This window comes from Rhineura floridana, chromosome 11, assembly GCF_030035675.1.
Source record: "Rhineura floridana isolate rRhiFlo1 chromosome 11, rRhiFlo1.hap2, whole genome shotgun sequence".
NCBI classification, from domain to species: Eukaryota; Metazoa; Chordata; class Lepidosauria; order Squamata; family Rhineuridae; genus Rhineura; species Rhineura floridana.
In genome coordinates, this window is record NC_084490.1 from 13,023,570 (window position 1) to 13,042,070 (window position 18,501).

At 48.5% G+C, this 18,501-nt stretch overlaps 2 protein-coding genes and 1 non-coding gene across 10 annotated transcripts in view; 1 reads left to right on the forward strand and 2 right to left on the reverse strand.

Annotated features, from left to right (window-relative positions):
- The first annotated feature begins 467 nt into the window (after positions 1-467).
- On the forward strand, positions 468-16,942 carry PARP2 (poly(ADP-ribose) polymerase 2). Of its 6 annotated transcripts, none has more exons than XM_061590509.1 (20): positions 468-569; positions 3,703-3,857; positions 4,133-4,254; positions 4,480-4,692; positions 5,134-5,265; positions 5,617-5,687; positions 6,071-6,103; positions 6,854-6,904; positions 8,223-8,319; positions 9,553-9,628; positions 9,721-9,823; positions 9,915-10,074; positions 10,868-11,006; positions 12,714-12,777; positions 13,673-13,807; positions 13,912-14,039; positions 14,145-14,244; positions 14,357-14,455; positions 15,206-15,330; positions 16,599-16,942. In XM_061590509.1, the coding sequence occupies exons 2-20, from the start codon at positions 3,706-3,708 to the stop codon at positions 16,756-16,758; spliced, it is 2,160 nt and encodes a 719-aa protein (XP_061446493.1). In that variant the 5' UTR covers positions 468-569; positions 3,703-3,705; the 3' UTR covers positions 16,759-16,942. The 6 variants fall into 6 exon arrangements, with proteins under 6 accessions (XP_061446493.1, XP_061446488.1, XP_061446489.1 ...); XM_061590504.1 differs by lacking the exon at positions 468-569 and adding an exon at positions 892-1,119; XM_061590508.1 differs by lacking the exon at positions 468-569 and adding an exon at positions 945-1,033.
- TRNAS-GCU (transfer RNA serine (anticodon GCU)) lies at positions 11,614-11,694 on the reverse strand. Its single transcript has one exon. It is a non-coding gene; the product is annotated as a tRNA-Ser (tRNA).
- A 225-nt stretch (positions 16,943-17,167) lies between the features above and the next one.
- The window catches only part of TEP1 (telomerase associated protein 1), a 58,033-nt gene continuing 56,699 nt past the window's right edge, over positions 17,168-18,501 (reverse strand). For all 3 annotated transcript variants that reach the window (XM_061590500.1, XM_061590503.1, XM_061590502.1), the window contains exon 56: positions 17,168-17,846. In XM_061590500.1, coding sequence (XP_061446484.1) covers positions 17,712-17,846 — 135 coding nt within the window. In that variant the 3' untranslated portion in view covers positions 17,168-17,711. The remainder of the gene's footprint in view (positions 17,847-18,501) is intronic.

Here is an 18,501-nt window from a genome sequence, read left to right on the forward strand (position 1 = left end):
ATATTTGCTTAGAAAATCAACCTTATGAACAAACTAATAATAACAATAATAATAGTGAATTCAGGTGGCAAGTGCCAATGGCTGCACAGCCAAAATAAGGCTACAATATATTTTTCTTAAAGAAAAATGAAGCGGTGGACTGCCTACATTTCACCATAAAAAAAACACACTGAAAATGCTGGATGGAGACTAGTCTGAATTGGGTTATGAAGCTGTGCTATGCTTCACCTCTGCCCATTGTACTCATAGTAGCCGGCCGTGAGTCATTCCCAAACCCCAAAGAAGCCACGGAGGCATCCACAGAAAGGAGAAGTTCCTCCTTTTACTGCTTCTCCTGCCCCGATCTCAGGCCTCACTGGGACCCACATTGCTGGGAACTCACCCACCTCCAGGAGGCGGCACCCTGCTAGGGTGGTACTTGGCCCTTCTCTCAGACCTTCCCAGAGGCACAACTAAGAGTGATAAACACCCAGCAAGTGGCCTCTTCGGAGAGCTTCCTCCCAGCCTAAAACGATACCGACCCTCTTCCTTTATATACCGTCCGCTTTCAGGTTCACAACTACATCAGGGTGAGTACCATGACTGAGTCTAGACGATATATTGGCTGGTTTATGCGCATCCCGTCCAGCTCGCCCGATCGCACTTCCAACCAGAGTGCGCAGAATTTGGAACCGCAATACCCCTCGAGGAAGAAGTGGAGAGGGAAACGCTGGAACTGTGAGCGACGACCATCATGCAACGCTTTTAATTTGCATTTTGGAAAACCTTCCCCGCCTCCTCACCAGCTCGAATAGCCAAAGACGCGCGAGGTTCTAACAAGCGGCTCCCCCCACCCCCGTACGTGAGCGCATGTTTCTTTTCATGCTCCCGAAGAGGAAGCGTTGTATGCAGATTAGACGTATGCAAATGAAGGGGAAAGGGGCGGCCTGTGGAACGTTCCCGGGTGCAGGAAGAAGGTGGACTTTTGCACTCGCACGAACCGCTCCAAGTGCAAAATACGGAGTGATTTGGCTCAGGCTGGCAGGACGAGGGGGTAATGCATCAGTGGGAAGGAAGATCTGCACAGAGAGAGATTCTGAGAAAGCAACAGAAAGGGCGGGGGGCTTGCAGGCTCGGATGGTGAGGATCAAGCAATGGGAAGGGGCTGGAAGGCAGGACAGTTCAGAGCAAGGGCTCGGCGCCTGAAGAACCTGCTTTGAGGATCCGAGACAATAATGCATATCGGTTGATTGAGAGATAGCAACAATAATATGTTTGCCCCGCCTTTCCTCCAGGTATCTTATACTAGGATTGGCAAGGCTTGGTCAGGCTGAGATTATAGGCGCCACTATCATGGCTGTCGAATCTGCCCTTCCGCAGTCCTCGTTGCTGCGTGTTGTACCACAGCGGGAAAAGGGTGTCTCTGCGGCATGTGCCAAATGCATTTCACACGCTACTGCTCTAAAACATTTCTCCAAGGACCAGATAAATGTTGGTGACGTGGGGTGGGTGAACAATAAAATAAGAGAGGGGGAAATAACAAGAAAATGCTTGCTTATATGCCTTTTATGGCAGGATCTTTTTCCATGGGTGAGTGCTCACCTCATCAGATGCATGAAATGTCCTCAGTTGGCGTACATGAACATGAAAATACTATATACGCATGTGCATGCATATAACAATTGTGAGCACCTGGGCCCAAAAGCCATGAATTGTAAGCGGTACATCTTGTGACTTTTCTGAATTTCTTGCATTTCAGTGTTCTTTGGCTGCAGTGTTTACGTTTTTTCCTCCTGGTTTGTTTGTGTGCGCGTGTGTGTATGCACACATACAGATCTGCCCAGGGGTCAGCATCACTGGGTATCTGCCAAGGCCCCTGCTCCAGGAGGGGCCCCACTGCCAATCTTCTGGCTCCTTCTCTTTGTCCTTTTGCTATGGGAGGTAATGGGAGTGGGGTCCAGAGGGAGAGGGGTAGTCAAGTTTCCTTGGGGTTGCTTAAGAAAGGCCCGAGGGAAGGCAGAAGCAAGGGAGCACAGACTATTGGCTCCTGACAGAATAGGGTTGCCAGGCTCAGGGCCTGAGAATGATTCTGTATTTTTAAGAGAAGAGAAAATTCAGCCAAGTGCAGGTTTTCTTGCCTCCAAGAGGTCTTTTGTATGTTTAAAAGTTGTGCAGGGTGAAGGGAGAATTTTGCCTTGTGGTTTTTCCCATTTCAGCACTTGGCTGCATTTTCTCTTCTCTTAAAAATACAGAATCATTCTCAGGCCCTAAGCCTGGCAACCCTATGACAGAACCATCAAAGGCCTAAGAGAACTGTTGGGGCAAGCCCTTTCCCCACTTCCGTGGGGCTTCTTGCCGTTGGAGGGAAAGCTCGGACCAGGGAGCTTGTGCCATCAGCTCCCAGCTAACCTGAGAGGACTCTACATTTTATATCATTGGTTTTAGTATTTTAAAATTGTATCCAGCCTTGGGAAAAATGCAGGATATAAACAAGCAAGCAAGCAAGCGGTGACACAAAGGTGTGCCTGCTTGGGGAGAGGGCCCCATTAGCTGGGTCTGGTCTGAGCCCCCAACCGCTCCCAGGAAAGGCGGAGCTGTCACTGCAGCTAAGGATAAACTTCCCCATGCCTGGTAAAGTGGCTCCTAGCCCCAGATGGCTTCTACCACAACGTCTGTTAGCCTTTAAAGTGCCACAAAACTCTTTTTATGTGTTTGCTGTCAATCGGCTACAGAGAACTTTTGGGCCTCCCGACGTTGCTGAACTACAGATCCCATCAGCCTTGGCGATTGACCATGCTTGCTGGGGCTGATAGGAGCTGTAGTTCTCCGCCCTTGCTGTAGACAGACTTAACATGGGTACTTCTGAACTAGGGTTGCCAGGTTCAGGGCCTGAGACTGATCCTGTATCTTTAGGAGAAGAGAAAGTCAGCCAAGTGCAGGTGTTCTTGCAACATTGTAATGGGAAAAACCACAAGGTGGAATTCTCCCTTCCCCCTGCACAACTTTTAAAGATACAGAAGATCTCTTGGTTGCCAGGCCCAGCCTCCAAGAGGTCTTCTGTATCTTTAAAAGTTGTGCAGGGGGAAAGGAGAATCCCACCTTGTGGCTTTTCCCATTACAGGGTTGCAAGAACACCTGCACTTGGCTGACTTTCTCATCTAAAGATAAAGGATCATTCTCAGGGATTGAACCTGGCAACCCTATTCTGAACCCTTTGTTGTGATGTAGGGAATTATTATTATTATTATTGCATTTATATCCTGCCTTTTCTCCAAGGAGCCCAAGGTAGCCTACATTGTTCTCCTCTCTTTCCATTTTATCCTCGCAACAACCCTGTGAGGTTGGTTAGGCTGAGCGGCAGTGACTGGCCCAAGGTCACCCAGTGACCTTCATGGTAGAGCAGGGATCTGAACCCTGGTCTTCCAGGTCCTAGTCCAACACTCTAACCCAGCCTTTCCCAACCAGTGTGCCTCCAGATGTTGTAGGACCACAATTCCCACCTTTCCTGACCATTGGCAATGCTAGCTGAGGCTGATGGGAGTTGTGGTCCAACAACGTCTGGAGGCACACTGGTTGGGAAAGGCTGCTCTAACCACTATCTTAATAGCTTCTTGCTGCAGAGATAATTGTTGATGATCCCAAGGGACTCTTTGGTTAACCTTGTTTAGGTGACTGCGTGATGTGCCAGCTCACCTTTTTATACGGGCTCTGTCATCACCTCAGGGGATGGGACGCAAGCGAAAGGCTCCTGAGGCCCAGAAAAGAGAGCCCAGCACTGCAGGGGGAGAGCTGGAGCTACGCTGGGAGTGGGAGACCGGTAGCAACGGATGGCAGCAGTTCGGGCCTGAGCAAAGCGACACCCTGAGCCAGGCGGCCCGGTGAGTTACAGAGGATGCAGCCTCTCACTGAATCAGACCTTCGTCCCTCCCATCTAGCTCAGTGCAGAGGCTGGCAGTGGCTCTCTAGGGTTTCAGACTGGGGCCTCCCCCAGCCCTATTTAGAAATGCCGAGGACTGAACCTGGGGTCTTCTGCATGCAAAGCAGAGACCCTGCCACCGAGCGACAGCCCTTCACTGAGTTCTTGTGCCCATGGATGAGGCAGGTGAGAATTGTTCAGGGCTCTGTACGATGGTGGTTCCTGTGTTTCCTTCAGGGCAGGGAAGCTGTCTGCGGACATCGGGGAGTCCTGCGTGGACCTGCGCAGGATGCTGCAACTGCATAAACAGACGGGGCAGGAAACACGCGTGGCTGCCGCTGTTCAGGATCAGGATTCTTGTGAGACACTCTTATTTTCGTATATTTATTCAGGCCAACCACCTGTCAATCACCTGATGTCATTATGGCCGATGCCGATTGCAGTCCCTTACTGGAGAGAAATAGGGAAAGCAATCCCTACAAGTTGCTTAACATCTGCCTTTCCAATCAATCTTCTCATCCTCTCTCTCTCTCTCTCTCTCTCTCACACACACACACACATTCTCTACCACTGTGCTGGTGCAGACTTCGTCTGGTCATGGCAAGGAGATGAACAAGGCGAGTGGTTTCCCTATCCTGCGGACACCTGCCTAGATTTGCAGGCAGCCAGGAACGGCCAAGGGAAGCCCACGGTGGAAGTGATAGTTGGCCGGACACGCTACAAGCTGGACACAACCCGCATGGTGCAGACCAACAGCCGAACCGGCTTTGAACGTACAATTGAATGTCGGGAGTCAGGTAGAAGAATGCAGAATTTTAGATGAGTAATCATACTTAGCATGCTTGTGGTACTTATGCAGCTTCAGAGCGCTTCAAAGCGCTTCACGTGATCTTTGCAAAAATCCTGCAGGAAAGGGCAGTGTTGTTATCCCTATAATGAAGGCATGGGGGTCTCAGGCCAATGGGCCAAATACAGTCCTCCAAGCCGCTCTGTCTGGCCCTCGGGACTCTCCCTATGCCATGCCCCTCACCAGCCTTGGTTTACACCCTCCTTGAGTGATTTTGCCTCGCTGAAATGCGTCCTTCAATTCGGATTATGCCTTTCTTCTTGCCTGGGTGAGGAGAGAGAGAGTTGCATGACGAAGGGAAATATTTACGTCAAGGTAGATCTGTCCAGTAGCCTCCCCAACCCTCTTACTGGTATTAAGACCTAAAGCCAGCAGTCCTTTTGCCTTTCAGATGCTGCAGAGATTGAGGATGCAGGATCCCAGTCGAGCAACAACATCTTGGGCACCAAAAGCCCCGTTCCTGCTAAGAAGGCCCGGAACAAAGTGGATGTCCCAGCATCGCAAGGAGAGGGAGATAGCAAGGGTAAGGGCCAAGGAAATGCACCTTGGTGGATCAGCCCTCGGCCTAAATCCCTTGCTAGCTTAAGTCTAGAAGCCTGTTCCTTGGGGCATATGCAAATGGCTGATGACAGTTTGTGGTAAGCACTGAACGCGCTTCACATGAGCCTCCTGGTTGTACAGTAGCTATTGCTGGAATGTGCCACACGCTTTCAGGTATCTCAGTATTAATATCCTCAGGAACTAGAAACTTAATTCTTTTTAAAACGCTGTGATTCTTAAGATGTTGACGTACACTGCAAATTCAAAATTAATGGGCTGTAGTGAAATAAGCCACACGGTCCTGCTCTAACCCACCTCCTCATTCTCCCTGCAGAGGCCGTGAAGACGTTGGTAGTGAAGGGGAAAGCACCTGTGGACCCAGAATGCTCTGTCAAGCTGGGAAAAGTAAGCCACCTCCTAGCATTAATGTAAAGCACGGATGGGGATCCTTCGGACTTCTAAATGTTGGACTACAACTCTCGTCGCTCATAACCATTGGCCATGCTGGCTGAGGCTGATGGGAGCTGAAGTCCAACAACATCTGGAGGGCTGCAGGTTCCCCACCCCCGATGTAAAAGCTTACCTTGGATATATGGATGGGCCCATTGACTGAGTCCCAGCAGTCGGCCAGTCAGTCTAGCTCAGTGTCCTGTCTACCAGCCATGGCTAGCCAGAGGCCACTGGTTGGCTCATAAGCCAGGCACACTTAGGACTTCTTGGAGGGGCTTGTACATTAGAGGCCGGAAGCTGGTGGCCATTAAGACCAAATCTCCACCCTCCTCTTTCAGGGTCTTCTGATGCCAACCCAGAGGAAAAAGATGGTAAGAAGGAGTAGGGATTTGTAGAGAGTCTGAGCCGTTGGCTCATCGCTCCATCCCCACCTCCTTAGAATGAGTTGCTTGAACAGGAATGTGCATTTTTACCCTCTGTGGTGGCAGCTGTTGCCACGTGGTGAGAAAACACGTCAAGTGGACTGTCCGCTTTTGACCACGCCGCTGTAAACAGTTTAAAAAAACTAAAAAACTGGTGACAGCGATGGTGGTGGCATTGAGGAGGATCTGCCTGGCCCTCTCAGGAAGCCGTGGCACAGGACTGGTCTGCTGTGGGGCAGGAGCTGCCGAAGGAAGTTGTTCAAAGCTGCCCCAGAGTGGATGTCGTGACTTGTAAACTGGCCCTGTGTCCGTGGTATGCAGTTTCTGACAAGGCAACTGGCGTTTCAGCTGAGCAGAGCTTGTAGCTTCTAAAACGGGCCTGATCTCCCCCCCCCGACCCTCATCATTTTTTATGATTGTGGCAAAACAAGAAAGATTAAAGTGCTGGGGTGTGTGGAGGTGTGTGTGGACACCCACGTGAGAATGTGTGTGCGAAAGTGTGGGGTGACCAACCCACTTTTGGCCACACTTACCGCTGGCATGTGGCCCCCAAAGGGTTGAATGAGGCCCTCGGTATAAAAGGTTAGCCACCCACTTTCTGAAAGACCCATGCTAGTGAAATTTTCTGATTTCTTTGTTCTGAAAATAACTACCTTTCCCTCTCTCTTTATTTTCTGCCCCACTTCCTGTCCATAAAAGGCTCATGTTTATTATGAGGGAGACGACATTTATGATGTGATGTTAAACCAGGTGAGTGGAGTTGCACGGGGCATCTACTTTTCACCAGTATTGTTCTGGATGGTGAAACCAGAAGTCTGAATGCCACAGCAGATGGATGTGCTTTAGCCTGGAAGACCCATGTTCAAATCCTCACTCGGTCACAAAGCTTACTGGGTGACCTTGGGCCAGTCTCTCAGCCTAACCTACCTTGCAGGGTTGTTGTGAGGGTTAAATTGGGGAGAGGCACTTGGGAGCAAGGGCATGATAAAAAGTGCTTTAGAAAAAGAAAGTGAGGGTGACCAATTGGTAGTATATGGAGAAGAGTAGCAGCCAATGATTTTTTTGTCTGGCCTCTCCATAGACTCGTCCATGATTTTGTAGCTGTGTCCCTCAAAGGCAAGATTCCATAAAATAGATCAGGGGGGTTAGTTTTGCCTGAGCCTGTGTCTTTTTTCTCTGGTGCTCTTGAGAAGAGAATCAGTAAGTTTGCTTTGAGATAATTGGCAAGAATTTTACAAGATCTGAACAGGGTGGTTTATAACAGATGCTGTTGGAGGTTGCTGATTCATAGGGTCGCCATAAGTCATAATCTACTTGAAGGCACATAACAACAAATCTTGGATACCTTTATAATTTTCTGTTTTTCTATTCCTGTTGCTGTATTTTATCATTTAGGCGTTTACAATGTGCTTGTGGGGTTTTAAATTATGTTGTTTACTTTGTTTCTATTTTATATTTGGACAAATTTAGATATGCAGGTTTTTATGTGGTTTAGATATTTTTGAAGTAAAGAAGATGGAAAACAGCAAGCATCAACTAAGTTCTCTGAGTGGTTTACAAACACATTATAAAGCAAAATACAGTCCGTTAAAACACACACAGAAAGAGAGTAAAATCAGCTATGTATAATACTAATCAGCCAAGCATAACCTAAAGCCAACATAAACTGTAAGCAGCCTAAAAGCAGTTTAAAACCAGAAATTAGTGCAACACTTTTTAAAAAGTAGCATATGTATATTTCACACACGCCTGTTGGGAATGAAAAAGCCTGGAAGAATAAAAAGGTCTTCTCATAACAGTCATTTTCCAATGAGTGCCCTCAGGAACTAGGGCCCCAGTCTTAAGAATTACTAGCTGTGGTTCCAGGGCACCTTACCTGCCCTGCAAGTTCCTTGACCTGTGGAGTACCATTTATCCTCTGAAGACTCAGTATCTGGTGTCAGGTCAGGCCTAGGCCTGATGACAACTGAGGTGCCATGTGAACTTTTCTGGGGAGGGCATTTCATTAATGGCTTCCTGCCAATGATTCGTTTTCAAATCCTGCCTGTGCCTTCTTGGTTCCTCCCAGACAAACCTCCAGTTCAACAACAACAAATACTACCTGATCCAGTTGTTGGAGGATGATGGAGCCAGGAACTACAGCGTCTGGATGCGCTGGGGGCGTGGTGAGTCATCAGGGGGAACTTGGCCCAGAGGGGAAAGAGTAGCATTTCTAAAAGGGCAAAATGGGGGCTTAACTGCTCCTCCGTGTGACCCGTTTCTTCAGCGTTCATCCTAATTTGCTTGCACGAAGCTGAAGTGTCGGTTAGACTGTGTTTGCTCTTTATTGAGCATTCATTCTGATTTGTTTCTGGGGTGGTTATAAGACAATGGCATTCATTCTGATTTGCTTGGGGGAGGTTTACATATCTTCCCATTTGTTCATCCCACACTTTTTAGTGCATTTTCCCTAACTGTAAGAAGTCTATTTTTTTTAAGTAGTTTTGCTGCCCTAGATGACAGAGTCCCAGAGCGCTTTAAGATGTATTTTGTAACATGTCATTGACACAATAATCATGCATTAGTCGTGTGTTTATATTGGACCGTCTGCATATCACTCTGCTTTATTAGTTGTTCTGTGATCCTTCTATGATGTCGTTGCATTATTGCTCTCTGAAGGGGCACGCTTGTGCTGCAGCACAGAAAAAGTGGGAGAACAAATAAACTGCAACACTTGTGGTATAAAAAGTTAACGGGCTTCGGCAGGAAGCTAGGGGACATTTACTGATTGGAAATGAAGCTGTATGTCTGCCCTGAAACCTTTGCAGGTGGAAACGGTATTGAAACTGGGATCACGTATAACCATACCATTACCACCATGAGCAAAAATCATCGTGAATGCACAATGAAAAAGAGGTCTGGATGGGCTCTTAATCCACTTTAATTGCACAAACCTGAATTTTTGATATGTGCTTGACAGCCTGGAGGCACCCCAGAATGAGCAGGGCCCAAGCCTGCCTGCTGTCTTAATCTCTGACCTAGAAGTGGCGCTCGCTGCCCAAGCCTTGTAAATAAATCCAGACTAAGTCCATTAATGTCAATAGGTCTACTCGAAGTAGAACTTAGTTGTATACTACCTCTGGCTACTCACGATGGGTTCAAACAACATGGGGAAGATTTTCCTTGTGAGCTTTGCAGAGGCATCTGGCTGACCACTGTCAGAGACAGAGCACTGGCCTGGCCTAGTAAGTCAAAGCACTTCTTACAAGTGTGGGTCATGGCTCCATAGAAATACTCTCTTGGAGCCAGGGCTCTCTCCTTAGTTCTAGGAAGTAAGTCCTGTTCTCCTACACCATCCCACACTCTGTAGTGGTTTTACTCAGCTTTCCCCAAAGTCTCTCTGTCCTTTTCCTTCTCAGTTGGTAAACCAGGTCAGCACTCGCTTGTGATTTGTGCCGGAGACTTAGCAAAAGCCAAAGACGTCTTCACCAAAAAGTGAGTCATATTGAAATTTGGGGGGACTCCCCCATTCTATCCAGTGTCTTGCCTCCTTGAACTGGTCTTGTCTTTTCTCTTTCCTCTCTCAGGTTTCTAGACAAAACCAAGAACGAGTGGAGTAAGCGGTGCAACTTCCAGAAGGTTCTGGGCAAATACGATCTCCTCCACTTGGACTACGAAGCCAATGACGCAGTGAGAGTTCGGGCAGGACAGAGTAGGAGAGGGAGGCTTTGCTGATGAAGGATGCTCTGCCCCATAATCTCTTGTTTCACATCCCCGCCAGGGTGAGGAGAAAGCTGCCCCACAGAAGATAGCTTCCTGTCCCAAGGCAGTGTCACAGCTGAACCCACAGGTCCAGGCCTTGGTGGAGCTGATCTGCAACATCCGCACCATGGAGGAAATGGTGATGGAGATGAAGTACGACACCAAAAAGGCCCCGCTAGGCAAGTAGCCCTAACTTGTCACTCTCTCTTTAGAATCCCTCAGCTAAGATAGGTGAAGGGGAAATTTCCTGTTAACACAGAAAGGACTGCGTTTGGAGTGAAATCCAAATATCAGTTTGTAAGCATACAATGCAAAAAAGTAACAGAACACTCCTCCATTGCTTTTGGACATTATTCTTCAACCTTGGATCCCCAGATGTTGTCGGACTATAACTCCCATCAAGCTGAGTCAGTGGCCAAGGATGATGGGAGTTGTAGTCCCACATCTGGGAACCCAAGGTTGAAGAACAGAGCTTTAGGAAGTCCCGCTAATTCAACATGAGACCATGCAGCAGCCAGCCACAGTAGGAAGAATAACCTTGTATTTCCTAGAACGTCAGCAAGCTAATAGCAGTGGACCCCTCGTATATACCAGATGGAGGTGTTGGATCAGCCTTTCCCAACCAGTGTGCCTCCAGATGTTGTTGGACCACAACTCCCATCAGCCTCAGCCAGCATTGCCAATCGTCAGGAAAGATGGGAAATGTGGTCCAACAATATCTGGAGGCGCACTGGTTGGGAAAGGCTGCATTGGATTCTGGATGCTAGGTCTATAAATGTAGAGCAGGACTCAAAGTCTTCTGTCCTACACTGTTGGGAGGATCGTCACTTCTCATTTCAAGAGCGACTCAGCTGTGTGCTCGTGCAAGCCAAGCATAAAGCTCAGTCATTTTTTATCTAACTGGCAGACTCTAGTGAGACTGAATCATGATGTCCTCTTCAGCCAAGTGCCTCTCTCCCATCTGTGCTGCAGGAAAGCTGACGGCTGAACAGATCTGCGCAGGTTACCAGTCCTTGCAAAAAGTGGAGGCTTGTCTCAAGCGGAAGCAGACTGGCCGTGCCCTGCTGGAGGCCTGCAATGAATTCTACACGCGGATCCCCCATGATTTTGGGTTAGTGCTGCCAGGCCAGAGGCAACCCTCCACTCCTGGGGCTCCCAGGACCCCAGGGGTGGGACTGTGCTTCTTTCTCAGCCCAACTCCCAGTTCTCATACTTCTCCGTGTAGCATTGTGCATTCTGTCTCCCCCCCACCCCCAAACATTCAGTGCTTCACAACTAATATTCCAATTCATTAACGATAATGGGATATATACCTTCTCAATTCCTAGCAACCTCAAGCTGATGCAGCTCTGATCTATCCTTATTTTGCAAGGGTGCCTGCTGTTTCCATTGAACAGTGTTCCTTAACTTATAGCATTTCTGCCCCACTTTTTGATGCAAAATGGCCCCAAAGCAGCTTATAATAAAATGCAAAACCAAGCACACACATAAAAGTAGCTGAAAAAAAGGCCATTAAAACAAGATCATAAGGAACCTAGGAAGCTGTCTACCGAGTCAGACCACTGGTCTATCTAGCTCAGTGTTTACACTGACTGGCTCCCTAAGGTTTCAAGCAGGGGGCCATTACCAGCTGTACCTGGAGATTTCACCTGGGACCTTCTGCCTGGTAAAGCCCATGCTCTTCCACTGAGCTATGGCCTTTCCACAAAGGCCAGCATTGACGAAGGTGGGATTTGAACCCACGTGCAGAGCACAGTGGATTAGCAGTCACATTGCCTTCGCCACTCGGCCACTTTGTCTTTTCCACGTACCACGAAAAGCCCTAGAGAACAGGACAGACTTCTTTGGGGACCTAAAGAATAACAGCACCAGATGCTCCAGGGAGAGGTGTAAGGGAGAGAGTTCCATCATTTGGGTGCCACCACAGAAATGCCTCGCTCTCTGCAGTCACAACCCCTGCCCCCCAAGGAGGCTGCAGAACCCAGAGAAGGACCTCTGATTGAGAGCTTAAATATCAGGCAGGTTTGTATAGGAAACTGTTATTTGTTTTTTATTTATTTAACATGATCTATACACTGCTTGTTTTTTTTTAAATAAGCAGTTCATACAAAACAATATAAAATGTTCATAAGAAAACACTGATAAAAATCAGATTTTAAAAGCAAGTAGACATATTCAAAATTTATAGATAAGGTCAACAGTTTTATAAAATACATACGTAATAAAATTACAAGTTTGGGTAGGCTTGCCTAAACAAAAAAGTTTATTCAGGTGTCAAACAGTACAATGAAGGCAGCTGCCTAATATTTGTAGGCAGGGATTTTCAGAGACTAGTGGCTGCCATACTAAAGAATTGATTCCTTGCAAGGGCAGAAAGGTGTTGGTAATAGCGCAAAACCCAACCCACAGGCATACACAGGGCCAGTGCCAGAGGGAGGCCAGGTCGGGCCCTGGCTGATGGACCCTGAATGGCCCCTCCTTAGGGTGCATGGGTAGCATTCCAATCCGCAGCAGCGTTGGCTCCTGACTCTGCTGTGGATTGCAGAGAGGGAGCTTCCAGGCACCTCTCCTACAACTGTGCAGGCCTGCAACGCCCACCTGCACGCTCCACCTACCTCTCCCGTTGCGGTGAATGCTTCTCTAAGGAGCTGATGCCACTGCCGCCATCTTGGTTGATGGCAGGCATGCACAAGCAACACAGTATTTACTGCAGCCAGAGAGGTAGGTGCAGGCAGGCTGGTGCTGGCCGTGGGCACACACACACACCCCTCATTGCTATGACCTTTCCTAAAGTCTCTGCACCACCACCCCCTTGCAGGCTGAGAACTCCTCCGCTGATCAGTACGGAACAGGAGCTACAAGAGAAGGCACAGCTGCTGGAGGTGAGCATTCAAGGACACGTTCCAGCCAGGCGGGGAGGCTGTGAAGTAGGACTGACGACTGGTGTGTGGTCTGGGCAGAGGCCCGAGAGCCAGATAAAAAGGTTTGGAAGACTGCATTTGGACCCCAGGCCTGAAATTCCCACCTCCCGGTACAGAGACTTAGAAACAGAGTAGGAGCTGGGATATTGGGGGATGGAGCTTGTGTCCACCTTTGCCCTTCTTCTAGTCACTGTTGGGTTTTGTTTTGTTTTTGTATTACAAATAAGATTACAAGCCACCTCGAGACCTTCAGTGAGTAAGCAGGATATATATCAGGGTTTCTCCAAAGTGGTTGGTTTTGAGCTCCAGTGGGTCAGTGGTATTATGCAGGGGATGAATAAAGATCCAGGTGTTGAAAAGGGCCTAGGGGTAGAAAGGAGTTTGACAAGGTACAGTGCGAAAAATTTAATTGTGAACTAGGAGCCTCAGAATTAAAGGGCGTGGGCATGTTCAGACTGTTACTTCCTTGCCAGTGGTGAACCTCTGTATTTAATATATTGCATAATACAACAACATTCACAGACTGTGCTGCCTATTTGCTAAAAGCTTTACAGGCGCAGTGTCACTTAAATGAAAAAGTGTCCTCTAATAAGTCTCACACCCCGTCTTCCTCTCCCCCAAACACGCAGAGATATAAAAGCAAGCGGCCTTGGAGACTTTAACTCATAAACCCAAAGCTTGTTAACACCCATCAGGCCCATCCATCTCATGAAAAAAGATAAAAAGCATGGTATTATTAAATAAATAGACAAGGGTGCCAGGTGGGTCAATGTGAGGATGGGGGGCATGTAATCTGTCCCACTGATCGAGACATCAGCGCCTGTTGTTCCTTTCTGGCTTCCTTTTGTCCCTCAAGGCTCTCGGCGAGATCCGTATCGCCATCAAACTGGTGCGGTCGGAACAGGTGGGCACAGAACACCCGCTGGATCGGAGCTACTGTGGCCTGGCCTGCGAGATCCAACCCTTGGAGAGGGACGGCCCTGACTTCCCGGTATGTGCAGGGAGTGGGGCAGAGAGGCAATGGGAAGACCCTTTTTTAAAAAAGTAACCTTTTCGGAGTGGCTTCTTTGCTTAAAAGCTCTAATTCTTCCCTAGGTATTGGAGCGCTACCTGTTGTCCACTCATGCTCCCACCCACCAGGACTATACCATGACCCTGCTGGAGGCCTTTGTGCTAAACAAGGCGAGCTCCGCTCCGGACTTCCACTCCGAGCTCCCCAACCGGTGAGTCGAAGGAGCGGAGCAGACGAGGAGGGGAAGCCAAACCTGAACCGAGAGAGCTGTGCTGTGACTTGACCCTCTTTTTTGCTTTTCTCCCCCTTTACTCAGGACACTGCTGTGGCATGGATCCCGCCTGGGCAACTGGGCAGGGATTTTGAGCCACGGGTTGCGTGTGGCACCCCCAGAGGCACCAGTCACGGGCTACATGGTGAGTCTTCTTTTTCTCTTTGTCCTCAGCTTAGCTTTGCCTCTTGCTTCGGGCTCTCTGCTTACACTGTGGCTGTCTTTCCGACATTTTTTTTTCCTTCTCCCCCCTCCAGTTTGGAAAAGGGATCTATTTTGCTGACATGTCCTCCAAGAGCGCCAATTACTGCTTTGCCACCCGGGAGAAAGACATTGGCCTCCTGCTGCTATCAGAGGTGAGATCTGCACCCCGTTGAGATGGGACAGAGAGCGTTTCATGTATTATAACAGACACAACCACACATGCTTAGCTCAGGGCAGTCATTGTGGTGCCCACCACCTGTCGTAGACTACAACTCCCATCAGCCCCAGCCAGCAGGCATGATGGGAGCTATAGTTCAAAACAACTGGCAGGCACTATATTGGCTACCCTTGCTCTATCAAGCCCTAGTCTTCCCTGGAGCGTTGGTAGGCATGTAAAAGACTTGGGGGAGATGGACTCGTGACCCAAAGTTGTACGTGCTAATCTTTTGCAAAGATGCCAATCTAGGCTGCATTTCAGAGGGGAAGCCAGCAGGGGCCGGCACTGAGCCATGTGGGATTTTCTGGGCTTGGTACATGGATTGAGCCTTTTGCATCACCTGTAATCTGTTGGCAAGAGCTGCTGCTTCAGAACATATTAAAAAGTAGTAGTGCCCTTGGGCAGTTAAAGCAGCAGAGGGCTGGGGTGACACCGATTGTTGTAGCGTGCCCAGTTGCCCTATAGAGAAAGGGTAATTTTTTTCAAAAAAGGTTGAGGGTCCAGCTCCTAATGACACAGGACACTCCCTGCAGTCCTCACCGTTTACCCCTCTTATTGCTCGTTACATTGAATTAAATGTTAGAGACCATTCACATGGGTTCAGCTGCATTGTTCTGAATATCTGACAAATACACGCACAATCTGTGAATCAGGGCTCCAGTTCTGCCCTTTTCCCCCCTGGTAGGTAGCTCTGGGTGAGTGCAACGAACTACTGGAAGCAAATCCTGAAGCAGAGAAGCTGCTGACCGGCAAACATAGCACCAAAGGGCTCGGCAAGCTGGCACCATCCCCGCCTAACTGCACAACACTGTGAGTTTGGGGAGATGGGAAGAACCCCCAAAGTGAAACTTCAAAGGTTCTAGTCCTTAAGGCAGCAGAGACAATGCCTCCAAGTTTCAAAAACCAGGATGGTGGAATAAGATGCTCAGGATGTTGTGCTGAGCTCTTTGCCTCCCTTTCCGTCAGACCATACCTACAAGAAGAAAATTTAGATGAGGCTGTCACCACCAATCAGCTGCACTAAGGTGTCCCCAGTGGGAAACTCTCATGTGCAGCTGATCCTTGTGAGGCTTCCTGATCTGTTTGCCAAGGTCACTCATGAGCACACTGAAGTTCTTAAAAGATTGTTTCTTTGCAGGCACAATTTTCTCTTTCTCTCTCTCTCTCTCTGTCTGTCTGTGTGTGTGTATGTGACAGACAGATAGACCAGGCAGCTCCTTCTCCTGCTGTGTGCAAAATTGCTTCCCTTTATGCTTGTTACGCAGATGAGCTACCCCAACAGTGTGCTTCTGGGGAACTGGCATCTCTTCTCCCTATTGCAGGGCTGTGGAATCTTTGTGCCCTCATGGGCCAGATCAATATCAAATTTGCTTTTGTGGGCCTAACTTGACAACTGGGAGAGGCTGTCTGTTTGTCAGTCACGACAATGTCAGGTGATTGGGCACACTTCAAACAGCCCTGACAGAGCTTGGAAAAGTTACTTTTTTAAACTACAGCTCCCATCAGCCCCAGCCAGCATGGCCACTGGATTAGGCTAATGGGAGTTGTAGTTCAAAAAAGTAACTTTTCCAGGCTCTGGCCCTGCACAGTTTTTTAAAGCGCCTGAGGCTTTGGCTCTACCGCCCATTGGCCGATGGGCAGTAGAACTGAAGTCTGCTTTTCCAATGCACTATTGGGAGCGCAGTTTCAAGGCTCCCAGTTTGCATTGGCAGCTGTGCCTCTACCTATCCCCTATCTGATGTCACCTATGACATCAGGTGTGGGGCATTCCAGTGTAGTTTGGGGGGGGGGAAAGCCTCGTGAGCCAGATTTGAATCCGTGGCCGGCCAAGGGTTCTGTAGCCCTGGTCTATTGCAAAAAGTCACTGGAGCATTTGAAATCAGAGGCTGTGTTTTTATCACACACAAAATGCCTGTCTTTTCTGTTAGTTAACCATGTCCAGAAGTTTGCCTCAGAACAAGGGAGACCTTTTAGCAAACCTCTCAGAAACATTCCTGGCACAGACAAGGAAACAAGGGTGCTTGCACATGCAGCTCATTTCAGTTTCTGATCTTCTTGACTTTTCCCTTCATTGGCAGCAATGGGGCGCTGGTTCCTCTGGGCCCAGCTGTGGAAACAGGAGTGCTGAACCCTCATGGCTATACCCTGAACTACAATGAGTTCATTGTCTATGACCCCCATCAGGTGCGCATGAAGTACCTCCTCAAGGTACGCTTCAATTTCACTCAGCTCTGGTGAAATTCAGCAGGCGCTTAGGAGGAGGATGGCTGCTGACTACTACAGGTATTTTATTTAGCCAATGACTGAAGTGCCCTCAAGCTGAGAGATGGACTTAAGAACTCAACTCCCTTCAACAGACTTTTATTCCTAGAGTGCAACTAAAAGAGATTCTTGCTGCTTTATTAAAATTTGATTTAATACACTGGCCTCATTAAGGAGTTGCTAACAACACCCATTTACAGAAAATAGGTGACAGTGCTGTGTTGGGAAGGAAGACTTTAACTTAACTAAGGCTGCACCTTGAAGTCCTAAAAATCGGGCCTTCAAACCACCAGCTCAGGTGATGCTGTCATTTGCCAACCCTGCCTTAGGAGCCCTTCCAACCTCCCCCACCCCCAATTACTTTAATTCCTTAAGAAACACGAAATGATTGACATTGCTTTATTTCCCCCCCCCCCCATCAACTTTGAGGTAAGACAAGGCGCATTAGCAAAAGAAATGGTTTTTGTAGAGTCTGACATATATTGTAAATTTGGTGTAGGGGAGTATTTTGAGTGCAGGGGGAGGGGAGTCTGTACAGACAACAGAAAGGTTTTAGCCCCTCTGAAACAAGGAACAGCAACAGGTGGTCTAATACAAGTTCTGTCTTTCGCTTCTGTGGTTGTAGAGTTATAAAACTTGTTTTGATCAAACTTAGGCTCTAGACAGGTTCTAAGGCATTTCCTCACATAGTTATTTGAGCTGTGTGGCCTAAGACCCACAGTTGCTAGGCAACTGCAGGCCACCACAGAAGTACTGTCTCTACATCAACCAAGAAGCCATTCAAGAGTGCGCAAGATTCCCCCCTCTCAGCACCTGGACTCTGCTGAACACTCAGTCTGAGGCTGTAATGGTGAAACATCAACACTCGTGCCTTGAAAGGGGAGTTGCAGGCCAGAGAGGCGGGTTGGCACCCCCAGGAAGACGGCTCCTCAACGAGGACAGGAGCCCCACTCCAAGCAGTAGACGTTGCCCAATGTGTCACCCACGTAGAGGAAGAGTGACGAGTTGTCTCGGAGCCAAGGCTGGAGCTGTGAAACTGGCCCATGGCAGCGGAACTGGCCCAGCTATGTAACAGATTTTTGTTGGGGGGGGGGGAGGATGGATACAGAGCAAAAAAGGGTTAGGACCAGATCTGGATGAAGGAATGAAAGACTGCTAGGGAAGTTAGACTTGTTCAATTGAAGTTATGGAGGTTGATGCTAGGGAGGTTAGACTTGTTCAATTTCAACAGAAAGAGCCTGCTAGAACAGGCCCAGTGGCCCATCTAGGCCAGCATCCTGTTCCCACCGTGGCCAACCACATGTCTGTGGGAAGCCCACAAGCAGGACTGGAGTGCAACAGCACTCTCCCCTCCTGCGGTTTCCAGCAACTGGTGTTTAAACACGCTGCCTCCCAACTGTGGAGGCTCAGCACAGCCATCGTGGCTGGCAGCTGTTGACAGCCTTATCCTCATATGAATTTGCCTAATCTTTTAAAGCTATCCAGGTTGGTGGCCCTCACTGCTCACTATACTATATGACTCCATCTGTACTTTAGAGTGGTACGATACCCCTTTAAATCTAAACAATAATAGCTTTCCCCAAAGAAACCTGGGAACTGTCATTTGTTAAGGGTGCCGTTAAGGAGGCCACTATTCCCCTCACAGAGCTGCAATTCCCAAAGTGGTTTAATAATCAGTCCTCCTTCCCAGGGAACTCTGGGAAATACAGCTGTGTGCCA

Coding starts and splice junctions, on each gene's coding strand:
- PARP2 (XM_061590504.1), top strand. CDS start 901: ATGCAAATGAAGGGGAAAGGGGCGGCCTGTGGAACGTTCCCGGGTGCA. Junction 6,905..8,222: donor ATGATGTGATGTTAAACCAG/GTGAGTGGAGTT, acceptor GGTTCCTCCCAG/ACAAACCTCCAGTTCAACAA. Junction 14,245..14,356: donor CACCAGTCACGGGCTACATG/GTGAGTCTTCTT, acceptor TCCCCCCTCCAG/TTTGGAAAAGGGATCTATTT.